The 22,626-nt window shown below is 40.0% G+C and overlaps 1 protein-coding gene across 2 annotated transcripts in view; it reads left to right on the forward strand.

Moving 5' to 3' along the window:
• Nucleotides 1-22,626, forward strand: part of PACRG (parkin coregulated) — a 505,579-nt gene that overhangs the window by 298,141 nt on the left and 184,812 nt on the right. The window contains exons 4-5 of one of the 2 annotated variants that reach the window (XM_047860012.1): nucleotides 676-825; nucleotides 10,464-10,572. In XM_047860012.1, the coding sequence (XP_047715968.1) occupies nucleotides 676-825; nucleotides 10,464-10,534 (221 nt within the window). In that variant the 3' untranslated portion in view covers nucleotides 10,535-10,572. Of the gene's footprint in view, nucleotides 1-675; nucleotides 826-10,463; nucleotides 10,573-22,626 lie in introns of those variants that run through there. The other variant, XM_047860011.1, reaches the window with a different exon arrangement.

Consider the following 22,626-nt stretch of genomic DNA (forward strand, 5'->3'; position numbering starts at 1 on the left):
TCCCAAATAAATGTTTGTTTCCTGGTAATGGTTTTAAGAATCGCACAGTTGTTGGGGCGCCTGGGTGGCTCAGTCGGTTAAGCGTCCGACTTCAGCTCAGGTCACGATCTCGCGGTCCGTGAGTTCGAGCCCCGCGTCAGGCTCTGGGCTGATGGCTCAGAGCCTGGAGCCTGCTTCCGACTCTGTGTCTCCCTCTCTCTCTGCCCCTCCCCTATTCATGCTCTGTCTCTCTCTGTCCCAAAAATAAATAAACGTTAAAAAAAAATTTAAAAAAAAAAAAAAAAAAAAAAAAGAATCGCACGGTTGTTAACTGGAAAGGGTTGTTGCATAGAAGTGTGTCTGTCAACCTTCATGGGAGCCCTTTAACCCCAGCGACCCTAACTGATCTTTTTTCTTTCATGCCACCTGTCCATCACCAGCCTCTTCTGTGAAGGACGATGAGCGGCTTTCTTAGGCTTGGTGAAGAATCAGCACAAGCAGGAAGAACAAAAAACACACAAACAAGATCTTGCTTATAACATGAAAGGCTACAGTGCATCATTCAAAATTCTAATAATAAAGTTTCACCCAGCTAACAGAGTACATTTCAACGACATGGTCTATGAATCGACTCACCTTCACATTGTAGAAATTAATGCTTTTTATTTTCGGCTTGTTCCCTTTCCTACCGTATAGATGCTTTGAATCTTCGAAATCGACAGGTCATTTGCGTCACCCTCAAAGTCCTCCAACATCTGGCTGTGTCAGCTGAGATGGTGGGTGAAGCTTTGGTGCCCTATTACCGTCAAATCCTCCCCATCCTGAACATCTTTAAGAATATGAATGGTGAGTGATCCCAGGAGTCAAATGTCTTTTAAGCCCTAAAAAAAAAGGGAGTGGTTTGAAGTAGAGTTAATTAGCAACACATTTAGGATTTATTATTGCTTATAAACCAAGATCCATTTGGAGATCTAAATAGTGTAACTCCCACTCTTCCCCTGCTACTCCCTAGGGAAACAGTGAAATTAACAATTTCATTTATTACACCCCACACGTACAGCTTACTTACTCAGTACAGAAGCGCTGAAGCAGTTCTATAATCTTCCAATAATTGTAAAGTTTTTTTAATAGTCTTGTGACTACATTAGTAGGTTTTGAGTTTGTCCTTTCTCTTGGTAGTAATTCTACCTTTAGATACTCTGTTAAAATTGCAGTTTTTATTAATTGGCTTAAGATGAATTTTTAAAGCAATGTCGTTAAAATATGATACGTGTGGCTTGGGAAGTTTTAATATATGTTCTCTCATTTCTAAAAAAAATAGAAAAATAGATAATCTAGTTGATGGTGAGTGCTGATTATAAATGCATGTGTACTGATACATTTATTTGTTTTAGTAATTCTATAAGCTTGGGAAAGCACTGATGAGCTCACATGAATCTGCTCCACCCTAACAAAGGCACTAGCAAGTTGTGGTGATCGGTTGGCAGACAGTGGATGTATATTTGTTCATTGAGAGTGTGATTTTCCTTTTATGCCTCTTTGAAAGGATGTGACTCTAATTTTCTTTTATGTTGCTAACTTTGAATTCCCATACTTCTTACATGCATAGCATAAGTCAACATTTGAAGTTAATTCCTGACAGCTATGTAAATAAGTTAGCAATTTAGCGGAACACTGCATGAAAATTTTGTGACATGATCTGCTTATGGACATACAAGAAAAAAAATCAAGCAACAAAACTGAGTGTTCCTGCCACATACAACTCCTTTGTTTGGAAGCACTATTTTTTACATTGTTCATAGATTGCTACTAAAAGTCTCGTTACTTAGGCAAATCATGGAATTCTCAGAAAGTCTTAAGCTGGATTTCAATAGTAGGACCTACTTATATACTCAATATTAGACAGATTTGGTTACAAGGACTTCACCTGGAGTTATGGAAGTGTAAGAATGGAGTAAGTTAATATCCATTCCACAACCTCTGAATGGCAGTAGACTTACCGTGGACATTTAGACAAGTTGGTTACTCTTTCAGGAAACTAAAACCTAGGTGTTGTTAATTGAATCCCTTTTGACCTAACAAACTAATAGTTTCAGTAATAGCATTTCTACTTTATGGAAAATGCTTGTTTAAATATTTTTGATTCAGAATTCATAGTTTTACTGGAGAGTGGCATCGAATATCCATGAAGTTATAGAATGATTCCACGTGCAAACATTGTTCAATTATGGTTCATAAAAGAGGTGCTGAGTTCATCCATCGTATTTAGCCTCTAGTTAACTTGAGAGAGACATGGAGATGATAGAGATAAAGATGATATAAATAGAGATGAGAGGGAGAGAGAGAGAGAGAGAGAGAGAGAGAGAGAGAGAGAGAGAGATTGAGAATTACTTAACTACTGGAAGAATCAAGGAACAGCCACCCCCAAAGTCTCGGTTGTAGGTAACACTTTTGAAGTGTGTGATTAGCAAGTGTTTTCTGGTAATCCTCATGGAAACCTGTGGGGAAAGTACTATTACTATGTCTGAGTTTTCATCATAAAAGTTGCCCCTCTGTAACTTCTCTCATATATAATCATCTGCTTCTGTACCTGACCATCATGGACAATGGTCACCAACACATCTGCCTTCCCTCACTTGAGTAGGAGCAGGAGGCACTACAACACTGTGTTAATGCCTTTGGGTCCCACAGCAGAATGTGCAACTCAAATCTAAGCATCATTATGTATCGTATAAAAGAAGAAAAAGGAGGCACCTGGGTGACTCAGTCGGTTAAGCATCCACTTCTTGGTTTCAGCTCAGGTCACGATCTCACAGTTCATGAGTTCAAACCCGCATCAGGCTCTGTGCTGACAGAGCTTGGGATTCTCTCCCTCACTACCCCTCCCCTTGTAGCTCTCTCTCTCTCAAAATAAATAAATAAACTTCAAAAATGTAATAAAAAAAACAGAAGAAGAAAGACAATGAGAATCTCCCTCATCCTCCAGGAAACCTGTAAAGAAGAAGAAGTTAAGCCACCACAAAGAGATAAATCTCTAGATTATTAAACAAAAGCAATTGGTTTCTACATCTTTCTCATACTCTTTATCTAATTCTTTAACTCACAGATGTTCACATCCTTAACAAAAGAAGTAATTAGCTTTAGGAATATATCCCTATTTAGATTTTATCAATGTGGGAATTTATAGTTTATACCATAGCCTTAATTGGTCCCAAACAAGGTTAATTATTTTGGAACATTCCTAAATGCATGCACCAGTGATTCCACATTCAACTATTTTTCTGCTTAATATCTCTCTGAAATTTGAGGGGGAAAAAATATTAGCTTTAGCCTCATTTTCTACTTATCTTGGAAACCTGTCAGTACAAAGCCAGAATGCAGTAAGCTGTATTTCCAGAGGGTCATATTACAAAATTGGAGCATTCTGGCTATAAAACTTAAAACCATTCTTCAAAGTGGCTATATTGCCAAAGATCCAGTTCTACCAGAAGGAGCATACGTAAGATTTCCAATTACAATAGTGTTTTTAGGATAGAAATAATTTAACTGTAATACATAGTTTAGTAAATCCTGTTTTATAATTATGGATATTCATATTCACAGAACCATATATACTTATTTTATTTCAGCAGATGTCTTTAGTAACAGTTGTATTTATAAAAAAATATATAGTAGCAATTTACAGCATGTAACATTAGAAAAAAAATTCATCCTTAATTTCAGTGTATTTAAAACAATTCCACACATAGAGTTCTGTTTCCACTTTTTCCTACTTTCACATAAGTCAATGTCTTGTTAAACTCAGATCAAAACAAACAGTCCCATCACAAAATATATATTTTTTTGAATGAGACCAGATACAAATGACAGAAAGAAGGAAAGATTGAAACAGAGAATAGTCCTTCAACTATAACGACCTCGTCCTCTGTCAGCATTCCCTCAAAGTGCAAGCTTTAGCTTAATTCTACTAACTCGTCCTTTTTCGTAATTTCTGGCCTATTTTAATGTCACATGGACTTTGTTGGAGACGAGCAGTGGGCTGAGTAGATAAGGGCTGGACAAACATTGAAGCAAGCACGGGCTGTCAGGCACCCCAGCTTGGAGTCTTTCCAGGGGACCACAGGGAAGCGACCGCAGGAAGGAGCAGACGGGGCTGGCAGCCCCAGTCGACACTTCTGTAGGTGCTAAAACTTACGGCAAGACCCACAAGACTATTCCTGCCCTAAGAGAAAGTGTGGCTTTGTGTATCTCTTTATGACTGTTATTTTTTACAGGGCTTAATGAGGCTAACTTTCAACAGTTATGAAAACAACAGAAGTCTAAAGATGCCAATTATAATGTGGAATAGAGTAGCATCTTAGAGTCAGAAGACACAAATCACGGAACTTCTCTGCGTTTAAATTTCTTTTAGATTCTCCTAAGTCATCTGTGTAAAAGATAATAGCACCTTTTTCGGTAGGGTTGATGTGACAATTCAAGATAATGTGTCCGTAGGCGCTTCACGTACAGCCTGGCCTTGACTGGGTATTAAATGAGATAGCCATGATTATCATACAACATTATATAGAGGTACAGTATTACACATATTATTATATGATATTCTATATAAACATTGCAGCACTATAAAATTACTGTATCGCACCATGAATAGACGGTTGAATGTTATGTGACCGTGGTTGTGGAACTCCTCCCCTTGGCCCTTCCACGAGCCTGGCTGTGAACACACACAGACTCGTGGTTCCCCAGCTGGGGCAATCCCTTTGCCTCAAAGGATTCAGCTTTCCCCTGCCAAATGCCAGGTGGGTGACCAAGTGAGTTAAGGACCCTGGGATTCATTCAAGAATAACTGGTTTTCAAATCCATCTCTTCCTGACATAATCTTTAAGCTCGAATATGTGACTGATGTTTTGGAGAAAATCACATTTGGAAAAGACAAGCTTGAGTGCCACAAACAAGGGGCCCCTGCATCAGTATCCTCTTTGGAGGATCTGAAGTAGGGTCTTAGTTTGAGCTTGTTTTCCTTAATTCGAAACAATGGATTTTGGATATCTAAACCATGCTGTTTTTCCAGCCACTGCTTTGGGTGAAAGAGAAGGAAGAATTTCTATAATAGCAATTTCTTCCTCCCTGTGTTCTTTCGCAAATGTTATTAAAGGTTACAGAAAATTAAGACAATAGGAATGTTCGATTTATAGCTTCCAGAGATGAAACTACAAAATTAATGGTGCAGTGTATTGCATTTGAGAAGCATGAAACAATAAATGGCATTAAAACATTTATAGCTAAAATATGGGGCTCTGCCAGCAGATTACAGCTATCCAATCACTCTGCTTTCTGGAGGCAATCCTAATTTTGGTTCCTTTGTTTCCAACTGCACCAATAGTCCTGAAACAGTTCAGAGACTCCAGGCATCAGCAATTCAAATAGCACCATGAGTATATGTCATGGAACACGTGAAAGTAGATAGAGTAATGAAATGACATGTTTATGTGGATGTGGAAATCAAACATGGCCCCTTGCGTGTAGGTTTTTCCTAGGATAGTTATAGACTGTATGCCACTACAGACTAATTAAAGTCTATGAAAAGAGGGATTTAAAAATTGCAGTTCAAATTCAGACACATTAAAACCTATAGGTGATGAGAATGCAGTAAATTTGCAACATTTCAGAGTATTTGTACCAACTCTTTGACCCTGAAGTTTAAGTCATTTGAAAAAGCCAGAAACAGTTGATTTCTGCTGGTAGTCACTTAGAACAACTTCTGATGGAAACCTAGGTGTTCTCAATTAACCGGATTCAAATTCTCCTAGAGTTTCTGTGAGCCCAGTGGAACCTATTCTCAATGGTTCTTTAACATGTTGAGAGGTGCCTGGATGGTTCAGTTAGTTAAACGTCCGACTGCAGCTCAGGTCATGACCTCAGTTTGTGAGTTCGAGCCCCGTGTTGGGCTCTGTGCTGACAGCTCAGAGCCTGGAGCCTGCTTCAGATTCTGCGTCTCCCTCTCTCTCTGCCCCTCCCCCGTTTGTGCTGTCTCTCTCCCTTTCCCTCAAACATAAACAAACGTTAAAAAGATTTTTTTAATGTTGATGAACTTTTGGGGGCTGTGTACCAAAAAAGTCTTTGTTTTTTGTTTCATAATTGACTTACATAAAGGTTATTTCACAGAGCTTTAAATTTAATTTTGGAATCAAGGTTTATTCCCTGTGGGATTCTGTCCAATTTTGAGTGTGATTTATATTTTAGAAATTTACTTCAAAGTTTCTTTGAAATCATTAGGTTTATTAGATTTGAAGCCAATTGAATGTCCTAAACTTATTAAGGAACAGATTAGAACTACTGTCCCGCCCCCCATTCCTGCAAGTTAGATTTAGAACAATCATGTGCATATCTAATCTCTTCTGGGTTCTTCCTCTGCTCAGATTTTACTAGTTGCTCTAATGAGAATCCTAGGATCATAACAAAGCTGGAAGATGCATATAGGGGCCCTTTGGTCTGCACCTGTTTCCAATTTACTCAACTACCCTATTCCGCCATAAGTTCTACAAGGTCAAAATGTTCACATTGAGTTTCCTTTCTCCTGTGCAGACTGGGTATAGCACACTTAGAAGAATTAGGTGCTTAATAGGTATTTGTGTTGAATTGATATGCTAACCCAATCTGCATGACCAATACTCGCTTATTCAGTTCTGTCCTAAGTTAGTAGCTTCACTATTTCACGAAGTAACCCATTCTACTTCTGAAAGGAAAGGCACGTCCTACACTGAATTGAAGTCTATGTCTAATATTCTATCCAACTTACCTGTCTAATCTAAAGCACACTGAATGTCTAATCCCTTTCCCAAATAGCAGGCCTTCAAAAAATATATATAAAACTTTCCTTACCCCTCAACTTTCATTTCTTCGAATTCAAGGTCCCTTTTTCTTCCAAGCATTCATTTTTATAAGCACAGCTTTCCAAATCTCCGGGGGTGGGGAGGGAGGACCCACATATCTGCAAACACCGATGGCTCTGTGGTTGTCTGAGAGCAGCCCTAGGGGACAAAGCATCCTAAGAAAAGTCAAGACTTCTCTGCCCTCACAGATGCACCTTGCATGTGCTCAGCCTGTCAGATGGCCTTACCATTTTGAAATCTACAAATGCTTACTGAATAAATTTTCTCTTCACTCATACTGCTTCGTTCAAGGTTTCTTGGTTTATTGTTTTTTTTTTAACCCAATTCACTTGTAAGAAGCCCATTTTAGGGGCAGGCACATACTAGAAATTGCCCCTGTATCTGTTCTTCTTATAGACCTCCCTGGTTGCATCTGCCAAGAGGCAAAAGTTATTCTCAGAGTTGTCTATCCGTATCTAGAAATACACGACCTGGCAGCCTGATGACCAAGAAAATCAGAATCCAGTTGTGAAGGCTGTGTATTAGTTTCTCAGGGCTGCCCAAACTGGGAGACTTAAAAAACAAATGAGTTGTCTCACAGTTCTGGAGGCCAGAACTCAAGGCCAGTAGGGCCACGCTCTCCAAGTGTCTAGGGAAGAACCCATTCCATGCTTCTCTTCTCGCTCCTACCTTGACTCATGGATGCACCACTCCAGTCGCTTCCTCCACCTGCACGTGACCTTTTCCCCTGGGTGTCTGTCTCTGTGTCTCTTCCCTTCTGAAAAGCACAGAAGTCCTTGTAAAGGTTGGGTTAAGGGCCCACCGTACTCCAGTGTGACCTCATCTCAACTAATTACATCTCAATGACCCTATTTCCAAATAAGGCCACATTCGGAGGTTCCAGAAAGGATGTGAATTTGGGAGGACACTATTCGGCCCAGGACAGACTGTATACCTCTCTCCCAGGGTGCGTGGGGATACAAATCCCGTCCTTCTAAGCAAAGTTAGAGGTTTTGCAAGCCTTCCACTCCCTCGCAGTTGTCATAACTGACTGTAGACTCCCACTTTCCACGAGTGCTACTCCTTTTCCTTTCAGCAAAAAGGGTTTGTTTAGTTAAGAAAGGATCTAAGAAAGTGTGAGCACAGGAGGTGGCAAGGAACTGATCTCGTCTTCCTTCGGTAATGCTGCAAACTAAGCCAAGAGGGGAAGCAAATGCTTCCCAACTCGGGGTGCTACCATGGGAACCCCGGAATCACCCAAGGGGGCTGCTGCCACCAGCCTTCCGGAGGACCCAGGGACTCACCCAGGGCGGTGCACTGCACCACTCACACACGTTCTCGTCCCTGTCCAGCCTGTGGGGCAAGGGGTCGGGCCACTTTGTGACTGTGCACAAGGACAGGTAGAACAGTACATGGAAACACAGGAAAGAGGATAGTGTTTAAGAGCAAAGCCTCTGGCATCCGGTTTTCTGGGTTTGAACCCTGGCTTAAGGTTAACCAGCTGTGTGACCTTTGCTGGGCTATACAACCACTCTGTGCCTCAGTCTCCTTAACTTGGAAAGCAGTTTGCATGGAAGACTGGAAAGAGCTCGTTGACCTGCAGGGAGCGGCGAGGGGGTCACTCTGTGGGGGTGGCAGTGGCATGACATGAGGGGAAGGGAGGAGGGAACGTGAGTGAAGTCACGTGAGCTCTGCAAACCAGCAGGCAGCAGGGAGACACGGCGTCTACTGCCTGCCTCACAGGTTGTGGAGAAAACTGTATCGATGTGGTTGTGGGCGGTCCTTCGGAGAAAATTAAGTGAAATCTATTAGAATTAATATGATGATTTGGCAAGGTGATTAGGAGCAACATAAATTTCCAAGAATCAATATCCTTTTTTATAGACCAGCAGTCAGAAACACAATACGAAATTTGTTTTCTGGACGTTAATCGTCCCTACTCGCAGAAGTATTCCATTGGAGAGAAACTTTCACTGTTCAACTCCTCCTCCTCCCGGTGGATAGTTTTAGTTCCTTCTCTGGATTCCTCATGTCATTTCAGAAGAGGGTTGGAGTATTTCTCTAATCCAAAGGCCTAATCTGGAGGTTGACTGAAAATTGCCTGCCCGAATGGTCTGTTGAAATCCCAACCGTTTTCCAAGACAGATACTCCTTTCAGTTTGTAGGTGGCTTTTATAATTGCAGCTTCTCTGTGTGAATCCTTCCGAATCTTAGCGTCTCCCTTGCATCCTGCACATTCCGGGCTCACTTGCATTAGCTACAGCGCCTCCCCTCCAACCCCCTGGGTAACTTTACCTAAAGGGGTCAGACTGTCAGCAGAACACCAAATTGCAGACAAACCCATGCCCCGGGAGCATCACCCTAGTCCCAGATTATGTCAAGTTCGGTGTTACCTAGAAGGGCTTGCATAGGTAAGCCCCATTAATCATTTCTAACCTGCTGTAACACGGCTGCTGTTTGTGCAGAAAGAAAGGGGCCGTCTGGGCCCCACTTGCCTTCTTGCTGGAGTGGGCCGTGTGTCCTACACCCATGGGCTTGACCTTGAGTGAGCATCCTAATCCCAGTCCAGGGACTCTCAGGAGCTAGCACACATTTTTTCCTCCAGAAGTGAACTCAGACATCACGTCCTCTCCGGAAGCTTCCCTGACCTGGCTGTGACTAGCAGAACAAATTGCTCGCCCCCCCTAGGGTTTGCTAACATCTCTCCTGCTGTATAGATTCTGTCCTCTGTCTCTCTCCTCATCTAGCTGCCGGGGCCCAGAGGCAGGGAGAGGGTGGGGACAACTGGCTGTTTGTTCAACCTGCCAAACCACGTTCGGAATTTGTGTGCCGTCAGCCCTCACACCCACTCTGAGGTAGTCTGGAAAAGATCAACACACAGAAGGATGTGCTTCCAGCTGGTTCGCAGTCCTTGGCCGGGACATCCCCACTGCTAGCCTGACGCTGGCACATTGCTGAATAGGAGATTTCCACCAATTCAGCAAAGGCCTTTAAGACATGCCGAGAGAAATCTGTATAATATGCTTTAATGTATTTAAAAGCTCAAGATGGGCCCCAAATGAGCAAGCATGCAAATATTCGCCCAAGAGGAAACAGTGTTCTTTTCTATTTTTGCAACAGAAAGTTTAACTTAATCTGGGCAAGAAAGTGCGTAGTGATTTCTGAAGCTTTAATTTAAGGAGACTCCTATATTCGGCCAGATCATAATTTGTGCTTTTTAAATCACCTAAAATATCATCTATGGATTTGTAGATAATTAAGTCCTCATTCTCATTTTCCTTTATATGCAAATCTTCCACCAGTACCAACAAATGACTTTTTAGCGGCCTCTATGCGGACATTGCAGAGAAAATAAGAATGTCACCAGTGTAATTGTTACGTTGAATAGTCACTATTCATGACATAATTAAAAGGCAAGTTTAAAAGGAATTGGAGACAAAAACTAAGCCTTATTCAGTGGGGGAGCCTTTCCCTGGCTGCATAAAACTTAACAGGGGCCTTAATTGTTCTACTCACTCATAAGATCAAAGGCACTTTGAGTCACACAATTTCAATGTTTAGAATCATTTCTTTAACAGATTGATCAGAACTCTGAACTTAATTTGCCCTCAGATATTCTCCACTCCCCCCGCGGCAATCTGCTCTGTTCTGGAAGCTTGCAATGGAAACCAGGAGTGGGGTGATTTCCCTTCCATTTCTCTGCGGGTGCGTCATCATCCTCCACCGTCTTGTCTCCAGAGGTCCTGTCCCTTAGCTTGCCAGGCTGGGGCAGCCGACAACGGTGAGGAGAGGGGCAGCTCTTCAACCTGATGCTTCCCTGAGGTGGCCTCATACCCACTCCCTGGGCCAGGTGCCGGTTAAGGCAGATTCTGTCCTGGGGAACATGGCTGGCAGGTCCTCAGTGATCCTTGCCCTGGGGCAGTCGCTCTCCATCCAGAATGTTCTCCGCCCTTAGCCTTCCTCTTCCCTCAACTAGGCCAAGTTTCCCCGCACTCCCCTCAGCTTCTTGTGCCCAGGATCCCAGTGCTTCAGGGAAGCACTGTTACACAGGCTGGAAATGACCCCACATTGGCACCCCCTCCTATGCGAAAAATATACTTGCCCATCTTGGGCACCAAAAACTCTAGGGGTGCAAGCCCAGGCCCTCAGTTCTCCTGTCCAGGCTCTACTGGATCCTCAACCATGACGGAGCCCCAGGATTTCATTTTGCCCCACTGCTGGGAACACGTTCAGGGCTCTCCAGATGGTTCTACCAGCAGAGCACAGAGAGAGCGCCCTTCAAAGAATTCTCATTGTCTTCTCCCCTCATATGGGCTCGGTTTAGAAGCCCTCCTCTGTCCAGCTGGGGACCTGGTCCCCTAATACTCCTGCAGACCTGCTGCTGACGAAGTGCCCAGGTCACTGGAAGTGGGGAGCCCTATTTCAACTCCCTGACACACCGGTGCTGGTTTCCTTGAGCCAAACACAAAACTGTAGGAGGAATTTTCCACTTAGTGTGAAATCAGCTTTCCGTTTTTATTGTCTTCCTCAAAAATCTATATTTTTCACACTGACAGCATGGAATGTATATAGCTCAGCATAAGCTGAACCATCGATGAAGAAGGATTGAAAAATATAATGGACATATTTCCTTAGAAAAATTGCAAATAGTATTGACGTTCCTTTGCCTGCCTGCTTTCTGTATTGTATTCTCTGGTACATCTTGAATTAATGTTCCGAGTAATAAAGAAAAAAGTAATGGTGGCAATGCTGTTATGAGTAAACTCTCTTCGGTTCCTTCCAAGATCAATTTGCTTTTCTCCCCCTTGAAATACAGTACTTTAACATGAGCTTTCTGTGAGCCCATTTACATCCATTTTGAGATGGCGGTGAACCAAACATGACTCTCCATTCAGCGACGCTTAGATTTTACATGCCTCTTACACCTTCGCCACTGCTTCCCCCAAGTAAACCTGCATTTATCTTAAACTTTATTTAAGCCTTGAAGTGATCTTTATCAGCCTCTAAAAAGCTACTTATTAATACAATACTAACATTTTCAAGCAAGAATGTAATTGGGTCATAATAACAGGATTAGCACCCAGTAATCTCCCGCTATTTTCAGCTTTGTTTCTACCTGTAGGCAAGTTGGATATTTATTTATGCACAGAAAGGGTTTTGAGAAGTTTGTAGTTCTTCTAGCAGAAATCAATGAATATTATACATGCTTGTATGTGAGTGTGTTTATATATTATAAATATGGCAAACAACCACTTAATCAGATGAATGCGAATGTGGGTCTGTCTAGAAACAGTGGAATATATGTTATCCTTTCAAAGTTTCCTCAAATCTGTAAATACAGAATGATGATATTCAAAGGGAAGCAGTACAAGATTTATACTTTTGTGATGAACAACTAAAATTTCAGAAGCAACTTCCATGAAGATGTTAGGCAACGGTGGAATGAGGAAAAGCAGCATGATACCAGGTCCGTCAAAACCTGCTGGCATGCACGTTTATTTATACACCCGCCAACCTTTCTGTTATTGCTGAGGAATGCTGGGCCTTCTTGCTCTCACCTCCAGGCTGGTCTCACTACCTCTAGAACAACAAATGCACCAGGCTAACTTCAAAAGCTTAGAGCACAATGTGGTCTTTACTGGCTATTTAAGAGATGTCGAAGAGAGGACCACGTCGTACATATTCATTGATTCGTTGAAAAAGAAATTCTTGAGTGCTTACTATATGCCAACATAGCAAAGTCTCCTAAAAATCCTTAAGAGATTAAAAGGGTGCTGCATGCAGCCATTTTCCATTTGTCAAATCCGCCGCAGACTTCCTCACAGCCTTACCCCACGTGCGTGAATCAACAGGCACCTCCACAGCAGACCTGGAGAGTAAAGGTGGTTTCCGGTACCCTGAAGCAAAAGCCAGCTGTCAGTGCTCATGACCATTCACCCTCACCTTCTGCACTCTTCAATACCTTGACCCTGAGGTCAGGGCATGGATTTGGAAGAATAAGACCAGATGTGGTGGTAGACCATTGAGATGGTTCAGACAGCAAGACGAGGGTGCTCAGGTGTAGTGCCTTGTCTTAGTAAATGAAACAGTGAAGAAATAGAACAAAGTTTCAAATCACCTATCATCATTTACTTCTTTGAGAAGAATAGGAATGTCCCCTTCCTTAGTCCTCACTGCACACTATCCATTCCTGGGGAAATCCTGAGAAGACTCTCTCTATGCAGGCAACCTCCAAATATTATTTTTGGGGAGGGGGTTTGGGTTTTGTTTTGTGTTTTGATCTGGTTTTTGTTTTGTTTTTAGTTTTATTGATATATAATTGACACATATGTGTAAGTTTCAGGTGTACAACACAACGATTTAATGTATTTTGCTAAATAATTACTACAATAAATTCAGTTAACATCTATCACCCCATATAATTACCTTTTTTTCCCCTTGTGATGAAAACTTTTAAGACCTACTCTTAGCAACTTTCAAATACACAACACAATGTTGTTAACTATAGTCACCAAATATTGTTATCAGCTGTCTCTTAGAATTTTATGAGCAATTTTTGCTGAATCTTTGCTAGGAACACCTTTGTATGTAATGTGTGCTAAATCCTTGCTGAAGACTGCATTATGGTATGTGTATTGTATTTACAAACCCAGCCAAAGAGTATTTGAGATTATTAGTCCTGAAGCTACCAACCAAGTGGATTTGAGAGCCCACTCAAATACATATGATACGGGCCATGAAGGGCAGAACACCATCTGGTGTCTTCTCCATCACCAGGGCAGCCTAACAGACCCAGTCTTTCTCTAATCTAGTAGACCTACTGGGACCAAACTGCCAGAAGCTGGGGTCTTTTTTCATATCTCAGTATCGTTACTAGAAGGGAAATTCCATGAAGGCAGGGACTTTCGCTTCTTTGTCACTGCTTTATCATTAGCTTAAGAACAGTTCCTGGCAGTTCCAGGGTTCAGTAAATATTTGCTGAAGAGAGGGGTATGATGGATGATACATTTGTTTTCTGTTCCTACCGTAGCATACTACTACTTACCTAATAGCTTAAACAGCACCCACCCATTATATTACTGGTCTGTAGATCAGAAGTCCAGTGGGTTTGGTGGGGGAATATGATCGGATTCCAACAAGACTGAAATCAAGATGTCAGCCACGCTGAATTCTTACAGACGTGCTTGAGAAAGATCCACTTTGAAGCTCATCCCGGTTGTTGGCAGAAATCAGTTCCAGGTCGTTGTAGGACTGGGGTCCTTGTTTCCTGGCTGTTTGTCAACAGAGGGTAGCTCTCAACTTGTAGAGTCAGCCCACCTTCCCTAGTTCATGGCCCCTTCATCTTCAAAGTCAGCAATGGCCGATCATGTCTTTCTCTTGCTTCCGGTATCTCTGACTCCCCTTCTGCCACATCTCATCTGCCTTCCTTTTCTGCTTTAAGGGCCCGTGTGGTTACATGGGGCCTGTGGTCAGTTGACTAGTAACCTTAATTCTGTCTACAAAGTCCCTTCATGACAGTACCTAGACTAGTGTTTGACTGAAGAATAAGAGAACAGGAATCTTAATCATGTCTTTGGAAGAAGTCCTCCAGAAGTTGATACTAAGGCCATGACTGGGATCTTGAAATATATGTTCAAGAGGTTGCATAATTAGTCTTAAACATTTTGTGATGGTAACTCAGCTCTACACTCCCATGTTAAACTCACAGAAGACTGAGGATGTGTAAAACCTTGAATGAGTGTAACAGGACACGGAGTTTAAAGACTTTAATTGTCACTTCAGAGTTGAGCCACATTATCTACTGATTCAGTGATTTATATATAAGCAGAGAACAAAATCAAGAAGTTCATTTCCATACATCTTTTAGAAGATTAGCCAGTAAGAAAAAAATAGCATCCCCAGCAGAATTCGATCAGCCTACTGGCCAGTAGTGTTCTCTACTCTACCACATGGCTCCTTGTCACAGACAATAGATTTCATTTCCTGAGTGATTTCATCAGCATTACCCCAAATTCCCACAGGCCAGCAGCACAAAGGACAGGGAAGCATTATTTTTGGAATTGTTATCCTTGCTTTAGAAATAAAGAAGCTAAGAATTGGATCAAATGACTTGCCTAAGGTCACATAATAGAAATGAGCCACAGCCATGACTTAAAAAACAGACTCTACATTCAAACCTGAGCGACAAATACTCTGCAAATGTAAATTGCTTTGCCAGAAATGGTGGTTCTGAGGCAGTTCTGATCCACAGATTTCTTTTACTTAATGTACTGAGGTGAATGGAAGTTTCATTGATCCACTTTAACAATGATTATGTGCTGTCAAATCGAAGCATCTGTTACTGATCTCCACAAACTCACGTGCCTTATAAAGCAAAAATACTTTCCTATCATCAATTTCTATTCTGGAGTCATGATCAATAGCTTGAGAAAAATTCCTAACACAGAAAACTGGCAGCAAGTTCACCTGATTAAAAACGTGAAACATAGAGTATTAGCTACCCCTCTAATCTAGTTCCACTCTTTTTGCCAGAAGGCATTCAAATATATCTTTTTAAAATTTCTTTTAAGTAACCTCTGTACCCAGGTTGGGACTCAAGCTTACAACCCCCAGATCAAGAGTCCCATGCTCTGCTGACTAAGCCAGCCAGGTGCCCCTTAAATCTACTTTTTATTTATTTATTTTTTAATTTTTTTTTCAACGTTTTTTATTTATTTTGGGGACAGAGAGAGACAGAGCATGAATGGGGAGGGGCAGAGAGAGAGGGAGACACAGAATCGGAAACAGGCTCCAGGCTCCAAGCCATCAGCCCAGAGCCCGACGCGGGGCTCGAACTCACGGACCGCGAGATCGTGACCTGGCTGAAGTCGGACGCTTAACCGACTGCGCCACCCAGGTGCCCCTACTTTTTTCTTAATCCAGTGGCATTCCTCCTCACAACTATTGATAAAAGCAGTGTGCATAGTATAATCTCCTTGTGGACCAAGTCTTCATAGGAAAAAAAAAAGTTATTCCCTACAGTACATTTCAAAAAACATGTTTGAAAACCTCTTACCAAATATCATCAAATCTAAGATGTAATCGAGTGTTAAAGATAATCTATATTCTATGCAGTCCTGAGAAAGAAAAAGCATTGCCAATTAAACTGTGACCCACTATTAGCATCCTGATCAAGAAATGTAAAAAATGTGACTTAATGAAATAATTTTAGTCTAATCCAACTTGCAGAGTGACGTATCAACTGTCTCAAACGTGGAAGTGAAATTATCACGAATGGAGTGAACATTATACACTATTCACTCTGGGATTTTCCTGTGTATCCCCTAACCTAATCCTTACAACTGACATATAAAGCAAGTATTAAGACCAGTTTACAGATGAGAGAATTCAACATAGAAAATTTTAGTGTTTTGCTCAAGGTCACTCAGGAGCAAAAGTGATTCACATTTAAATCGGTTTGATTCAAAATGTATTTTTTTCAATTTTTTTATTAAATTTCAGTTAGTTAACATATAGTGAAATATTAGTTTCAGATGTAGAATTTAGTGATTCATCACTTACAACACCAAATGCTCATTACAAGTTGCCCTCCTTAATATCCATCACCCAATTTAGCCCATCTTCCTGCCCACCTCCTCTCCATCAACCATTCTCTATGGTTAAGAGTCTCTTACGGTTTGCCTTCCTCTCTTTTTCCCCCGTCTTCCCCTATGTTCATCTGTTTTGTTTCTTAAATTCCACATAGGAGTGAAATCTTATGGTATTTGTCTTTCTCTATTTGAACTTATTTCAATTAACATAATATTCTCTAGCTCCACCCATGTCATTGGAATTGGCAAGATTTCATTCTTTTTGTGTCTGAGTAATATTCCATTGCATATGTGTGTATATGTATGTGTGTATATGTACACACACATACATACACACATACACACACCCCACATCTTCTGTATCCATTCATCAGTCAATGAACATTTGGGCTCTTTCCATAATTTGGCTATTGTTGATAGTGCTGCTATAAACATCTGGGTACATGTATTTCCTGAGTCAGTATTTTTGTATCCTTTGCATAAATACCTAGTAGTGCAATTGCTGGATCATAGTGTAGTTCTATTTTTAACTTTCTGAGGAACCTCCATACTATTTTCCAGAGTGGCTTCACCAGTTTGCATTCCCACCAGCTGTGTAAGAGGGTTTCCTTTCTCCACATCCTTGTCAACATCTGTTGTTCTCTGTGTTGTCAATTTTAGCCATTCTGACAGGTGTGAGGATCATATCTCGTTGCAGTTTTGATTTGTATTTCCCTGATGATGAGTGACATTGAGCATCTTCTCATGTGTCTGTTAGCCATCTGGATGTCTTCTTTGGAAAATGTCTTTTCATGTCTTCTGCCCATTTTTTAACTGGATTATTTGGTTTTTGGGTGTTGAGTTTTGTAAGTTCTTTACCTATTTTAGATACTAACCCTTTATCAGATATGTCATTTGCAAATATCTTCTCCCATTACAAAGGCTGCCTTTTAGTTTTGTTGATTGTTTCCTTCACTGTGCAGAAGCTTTTTATCTTGATGAGCTCCCGATGGTTTATTTTTGCTTTTGTTTGTCAGGATACAGACGATATCTAGTTAGAAGTTGCTGCAGCTGATGTCAAAGAGGTTACTGCCTGTGTTCTCCTCTAGTATTTTGATGGTTTCCTGTCTCACATTTAGGTCTTTCATCCATTTTGAATTTATTTTTGTGTATGGTGTAAGAAAGTGGTCTGATTTCATTCTTCTGCATGTCGCTGTCCAGTTCTCCCAGCACCAAGTGCTAGAGACCGTCTTCTTTTCCACTGAATATTCTTTCCTGCTTTGTGTAAGATTAGCTGGCCATATAGTTGTGGGTTCCTTTCTGGGTTTTCTATTCTGGTCCCTTGAGCTATGTATCTGTTTTTGTACCAGGACCATACTGTCTTGATTACTACAGCCTTATAATATAACCAGAAGTCTGGAATTGTGATGCCTCCAGATTTGCTGTTCTTTTTCAAGATTGCTTTAGCTATTCAGGGTCTTTTGTGGTTCCATACAAATTTTAGGATTGTTTGTCCTTGCTCTGTGAAAAAGGTGGGTGTTATTTTAGCAGGGATTGCATTAGCTATGTAGGTTGCTTTGGTAGTATAGCCATTTTAACAATATTTGTTCTTCTGATCCATGAGCATGGGATGTTTTTCCATTTCTTTCATAAGGATTTTATAATTCTCAGAGTACAGATCTTGTACCTCCTTTGTTAGGTTTATTCCTAAGAAACATGGTTTTTGGTGTAGTTGTAAATGAGATCAATTCCTTGATTTCTCTTTCTGCTGTTTCGTTATTGGTGTATAAAAGTACAATAGATTTCTGTACCTTGATTTTGTATTCTGTAACCGTACTGAAGTCAAGCATCAGTTCTAGCAATTTTTTGGTGGAGTCTTTTGGGCTTTCCACATAGAGTATCATGTTGTCTTCAAATAGTGAAAGTTTGCCTTCTTCCTTGCCGATTTGGATGGCTTCTATTTCTTTTTGTTGTCTTATTGCTGAGGCTAGGACATCCAGTACTATGTTAAATAACAATGGTGAGAATTGACATCACTGTCTTATTCCTGATTGTAGAGGAAAGGCTCTCAACTTTTCCCCATTGAAGATGATACTAGCTGTGGGCTTTTCATATATGGCCTTTATGATGTTAAGGTATGTTCCCTCTATTCCTACTTTGTTGAGGGTTTTTATCAATAAAGCGTGCTGTATTTTGTCAAATGCTTTTCTCCATCTATTGAGAGGATCATATGGTTCTTATCCTTTCCTTTATTAATGTGGTATATCAGGTTGATTGATTTGTCAATATTGAACCATCTGCAGCCCAAGCATAAATCCCACTTGATCATGGTGAATAATTCTTTTAATGTACTGTTGGGCTCGATATGCTAGTATCTTGTTGAGAATTTTTGCAGGGATAATTCTCCTTTTTCGTGGGATCTTTATCTGGTTTTGGAATCAAGGTAATGCTGGCCTCATAGAATGAGTTTGCAAGTTTTCCTTCCATTTCTATTTTTTGGAACAGTATGAGAAGAATAGGTATTAACTCCTCTTTAAATGTTTGTTAGAATTCCCCTGGGAAGCAGTCTGGTCCTGGACTTTTGATTACTGATTCAATTTGTTTTCTTTTTTTTTTTTTTTTTAATTTTTTTAAATGTTTTTATTTATTTTTGAAGGAGAGAGAGAGAGAGAGAGAGAGACAGAGCATGAGTGGGGGAGGAACAAAGAGAGACAGAGACATTGAATCTGAAGCAGGCTCCAGGCTCTAAGCTGTCAGCACAGAGCCCGATGCGGGGCTCGAACCCACGAACTGTGAGATCATGACCTGAGCCGCAGTCGGACGCTTACCCGACTGAGCCACCCAGGTGCCCCTGGGGTTCAATTTGTTTTCTAAGAAGGCTAGAATCTCTTTTTTTCCTGCTTATAGCTTCTTAGCCAGCATAGCTACCCATTTCTTGGTCATGGACCAAGATGATAAAGGGAGAAGAGACCAGTCTAAAGACTCTAATACAGAATACTTGGTACATTATAACACTAACATCCATCAAAAATGCATACCCAAATTAGATAATGACTGTGGGCATTCTCATGCAGTTTTAAAAACAAAGAAATTTTTGAGATACATTACTCATGCAAACATAGATGTATCTCAATTTCTATAGTGTTCTTTACAAAACACTGGTAGTCAGTAAACTAACATTGTGAAACCATTTGTAGCTTTCAGTCTTAACTAAACTTAGTTATTATTTCAAAACACCTACATTTCAGACTAATAAATTTCAAATCATAACCCTAAATAAGTAGAACTTTAGTTCTTTATAAGGAAAGTAGAACAAAATGATAGCATTACAGTGAAATTGGGAGAGTAGGATACAATAGGTATTATAAGAACAGTTCAGCTATAGTTATTATGATAGACAAAGCAAAGCAATTAGTGTTCACATAACAAAGTAAGTACTTAGTAGCTGCTAAACTATATATGCAATTGACACTTAATTTTTTTAACTCATTGTTCAATAAACTTTCCTCGTTTGATGAATTTGGATTGTTTTTATTGGCTAGCAGAATTACTTACTGAATCAAGTGTTTTTTTAATGCTTATTTATTTATTTTGAGAGAGAGAGCACATGTGCAAGCATGGGGAGGGGCACAGAGAGGGAGAGAGAGAATCCCAAGCAGGCTCCGCTCTGTCAGCGCGGAGACCGACCAATATGGGGCTTGATCCCAGAAACCATGAGATCATGACTTGAGCTGAAATCAAGAGTCAGACACTTAACCGACTGAGCCTCCCAGGCGCCCCACTATCTTTTTATCCTAACTATTCACATAGTTCTTCCAACAATTGTTCCAGTCACTGTAGGTGTGTGGATTAAAAATTACCCTTGCCACTCACTCTTCATTCATTTTTTCCAGGTTGGTGTTTTGAGTTAAGCACAGTTTTGGATTACACAGAGGACAGTGCTCTCCTAATCTTGACAAGTCACGGAACGAGTGTTCTTATACTATCTGTGAAGTAGTCTAAAATGTGGCATTTATCTGTATTTATCAGTGCATTCTAGAAAAATGTTTCTATGAACCAATTCTGAAAACCAATCTACTTTTTCTTAGACTTCTCTGCCCACTCTTACTAGAAAATTGATTGCACTATTAAATTTCTCTTAGTTTCCCATATTTTAAAAAGAAAGCATAATTCATTACAAATAAAACCTTTCTAGGGTAATAACCACTTAGCATATAAATGATTTTAGTATTGATATAGCTAAGTTTCTCTAAATAAATAATTTCCATGCCCAACGCATAATATACCAAGCATGCCTGTTACATGACAATTTTGTAATGCAAGAATTTCCATTATAAAAACCTGTGAGATACAATCTAACACATTCGAAGAATTAACACTCTCAGACTGTAATTGCGAGATAAGTTCTAATTACTGTTTAATGTCTTCGTTGAAAATCTTTGGCATATGTATAATATAAAATTGACTCTGAAATTATGCAATTAATATTATTAGCATTTAGTGACATAATTTGTTTGGCTCAAAAAGCGTTCGACCAGAAAAAAAAAAGTGCTTAAAGTTTGGAAAGTTTAAAAAGTGGCCCTTAATGTCGTTAACTAATTTACAAGTTGCTATATTCAGGTAGCAACTTGTTCAACTCGTTCATTGGGTCGTTGAAAACAATGGTATCTTCTGTAGAAGGTTAGCCGTTTGAAATGTTTTATGACAGGAAGATAAACATTTTTTTAGAATTCTGTTATCAAGGCCATGAATTAATATGCAGTGTTGTGACATGAGTCTGTGATCTTTGTCAAATCTAGTATAGAAAGTTAGAAATCTCCTCTTAAAAACTGATGTGTTCTTAGAATTGATTACTTGTCTAAACTACATCTTTCATAACATACATATTAGGGAATTGTTCTGCCAATTATATTTCTAAGGTGGCTATTCCTATTTTTAATGGGATTATTTACTTATTAATTTGTCCCAAGGTTGTTGTGGTTTGTGTGTGTGTGTGTGTTATTTAACTGTCTTAACAACAGCTAACAGTTATTCAGTGTTTTCTCTGTGCCAGATATAAATGGCATCAGATTTAATTGGGTTAAATGCGTTTCAGAATCATCTCAGTTAATCCTCACAAACCCAAGAGGAAGAAAGCATTCTCCATCTAATTTAATTGATGAGGAAATGAAAGCAGAGAGATTAAGTAATTTGCACATTGTCAGTCAGTTAGTAAAATGGCAGTGATAACATTATGGAAATGGAGAAAGGAACAAGAAGTGGTAACTTCTATAGTTTTCCCTGTTTCATGAATACTCAGTTTCAGCCGCACCTGATTAGTTATCTCATTACAGTGTATTAGACAAGCCATTCCAATGTATTGATTTCATCTTCCAGTGTTTAAACCAGCCATGTTCCACAAGTAACACCCCTAAACCTGTGGCTTGTTCCAAAGGTTGTTTTTTTTTCTTTTAATTCCTGTTCCTTAATGAAAAGAGATAGTGTCCAGTACTAATTATTCACCATGATTTATGCTTTTAAATATCATGCGTGGGACTGCTCTTGAACAAAAATTAGACCCAAATTCAGTATTTATGCAATAGGTTGAAATTTTTCACCTGGGTATAGTTTATAAAGGGTTTTAGTAAATAGATAACATACACAATAATCAAGGCTTTTATTGCATACATTATATATTCATTTACTACTCTTTTATAGTAGTTAGAGCATGCATAGAGTTTTGCCGAATTTATAAGTCCAACCTAAAAAAAAGAAAACTAGTTGAACATGATAATATGGAGAGCTTTTAAAAGTGAGAAATTTTGTCTCAGAGTGTATAGTTCTTCATGTAGTTTGTTCTTTGTGTAAAAAGACAATTTTGCTGACAGTGTTAGTTTTTGCACAGAAGGCCTCATCGTCAGCAGGACTTAACTTGAGACGATTCAAGACAATTGCAAGAAATGCACTTCAGAAAGAAGAGTTTGTAAGATTTGTCCACTGAAAGATGTGAATTAATTGTAACTCGGAGAGAAGGAAAAAACACTAGCTTTACTTTTTGTAAGTTTGGGGGAGATGTGTTGCTAATAATGATCAAGGAAACAGTCATCCCGTCTAGATTATGGCATGGTAGATCTTTAGCTTGCAATATTTGCTTCTTTTGAGAGAAAGAGAGAGACAAAAGAAAGAGAAGAGCAATGATCATGATTCGAACTGCAGAAGGAATTTTA

Source organism: Prionailurus viverrinus, chromosome B2 (genome assembly GCF_022837055.1).
Source record: "Prionailurus viverrinus isolate Anna chromosome B2, UM_Priviv_1.0, whole genome shotgun sequence".
Lineage (NCBI taxonomy): Eukaryota > Metazoa > Chordata > Mammalia > Carnivora > Felidae > Prionailurus > Prionailurus viverrinus.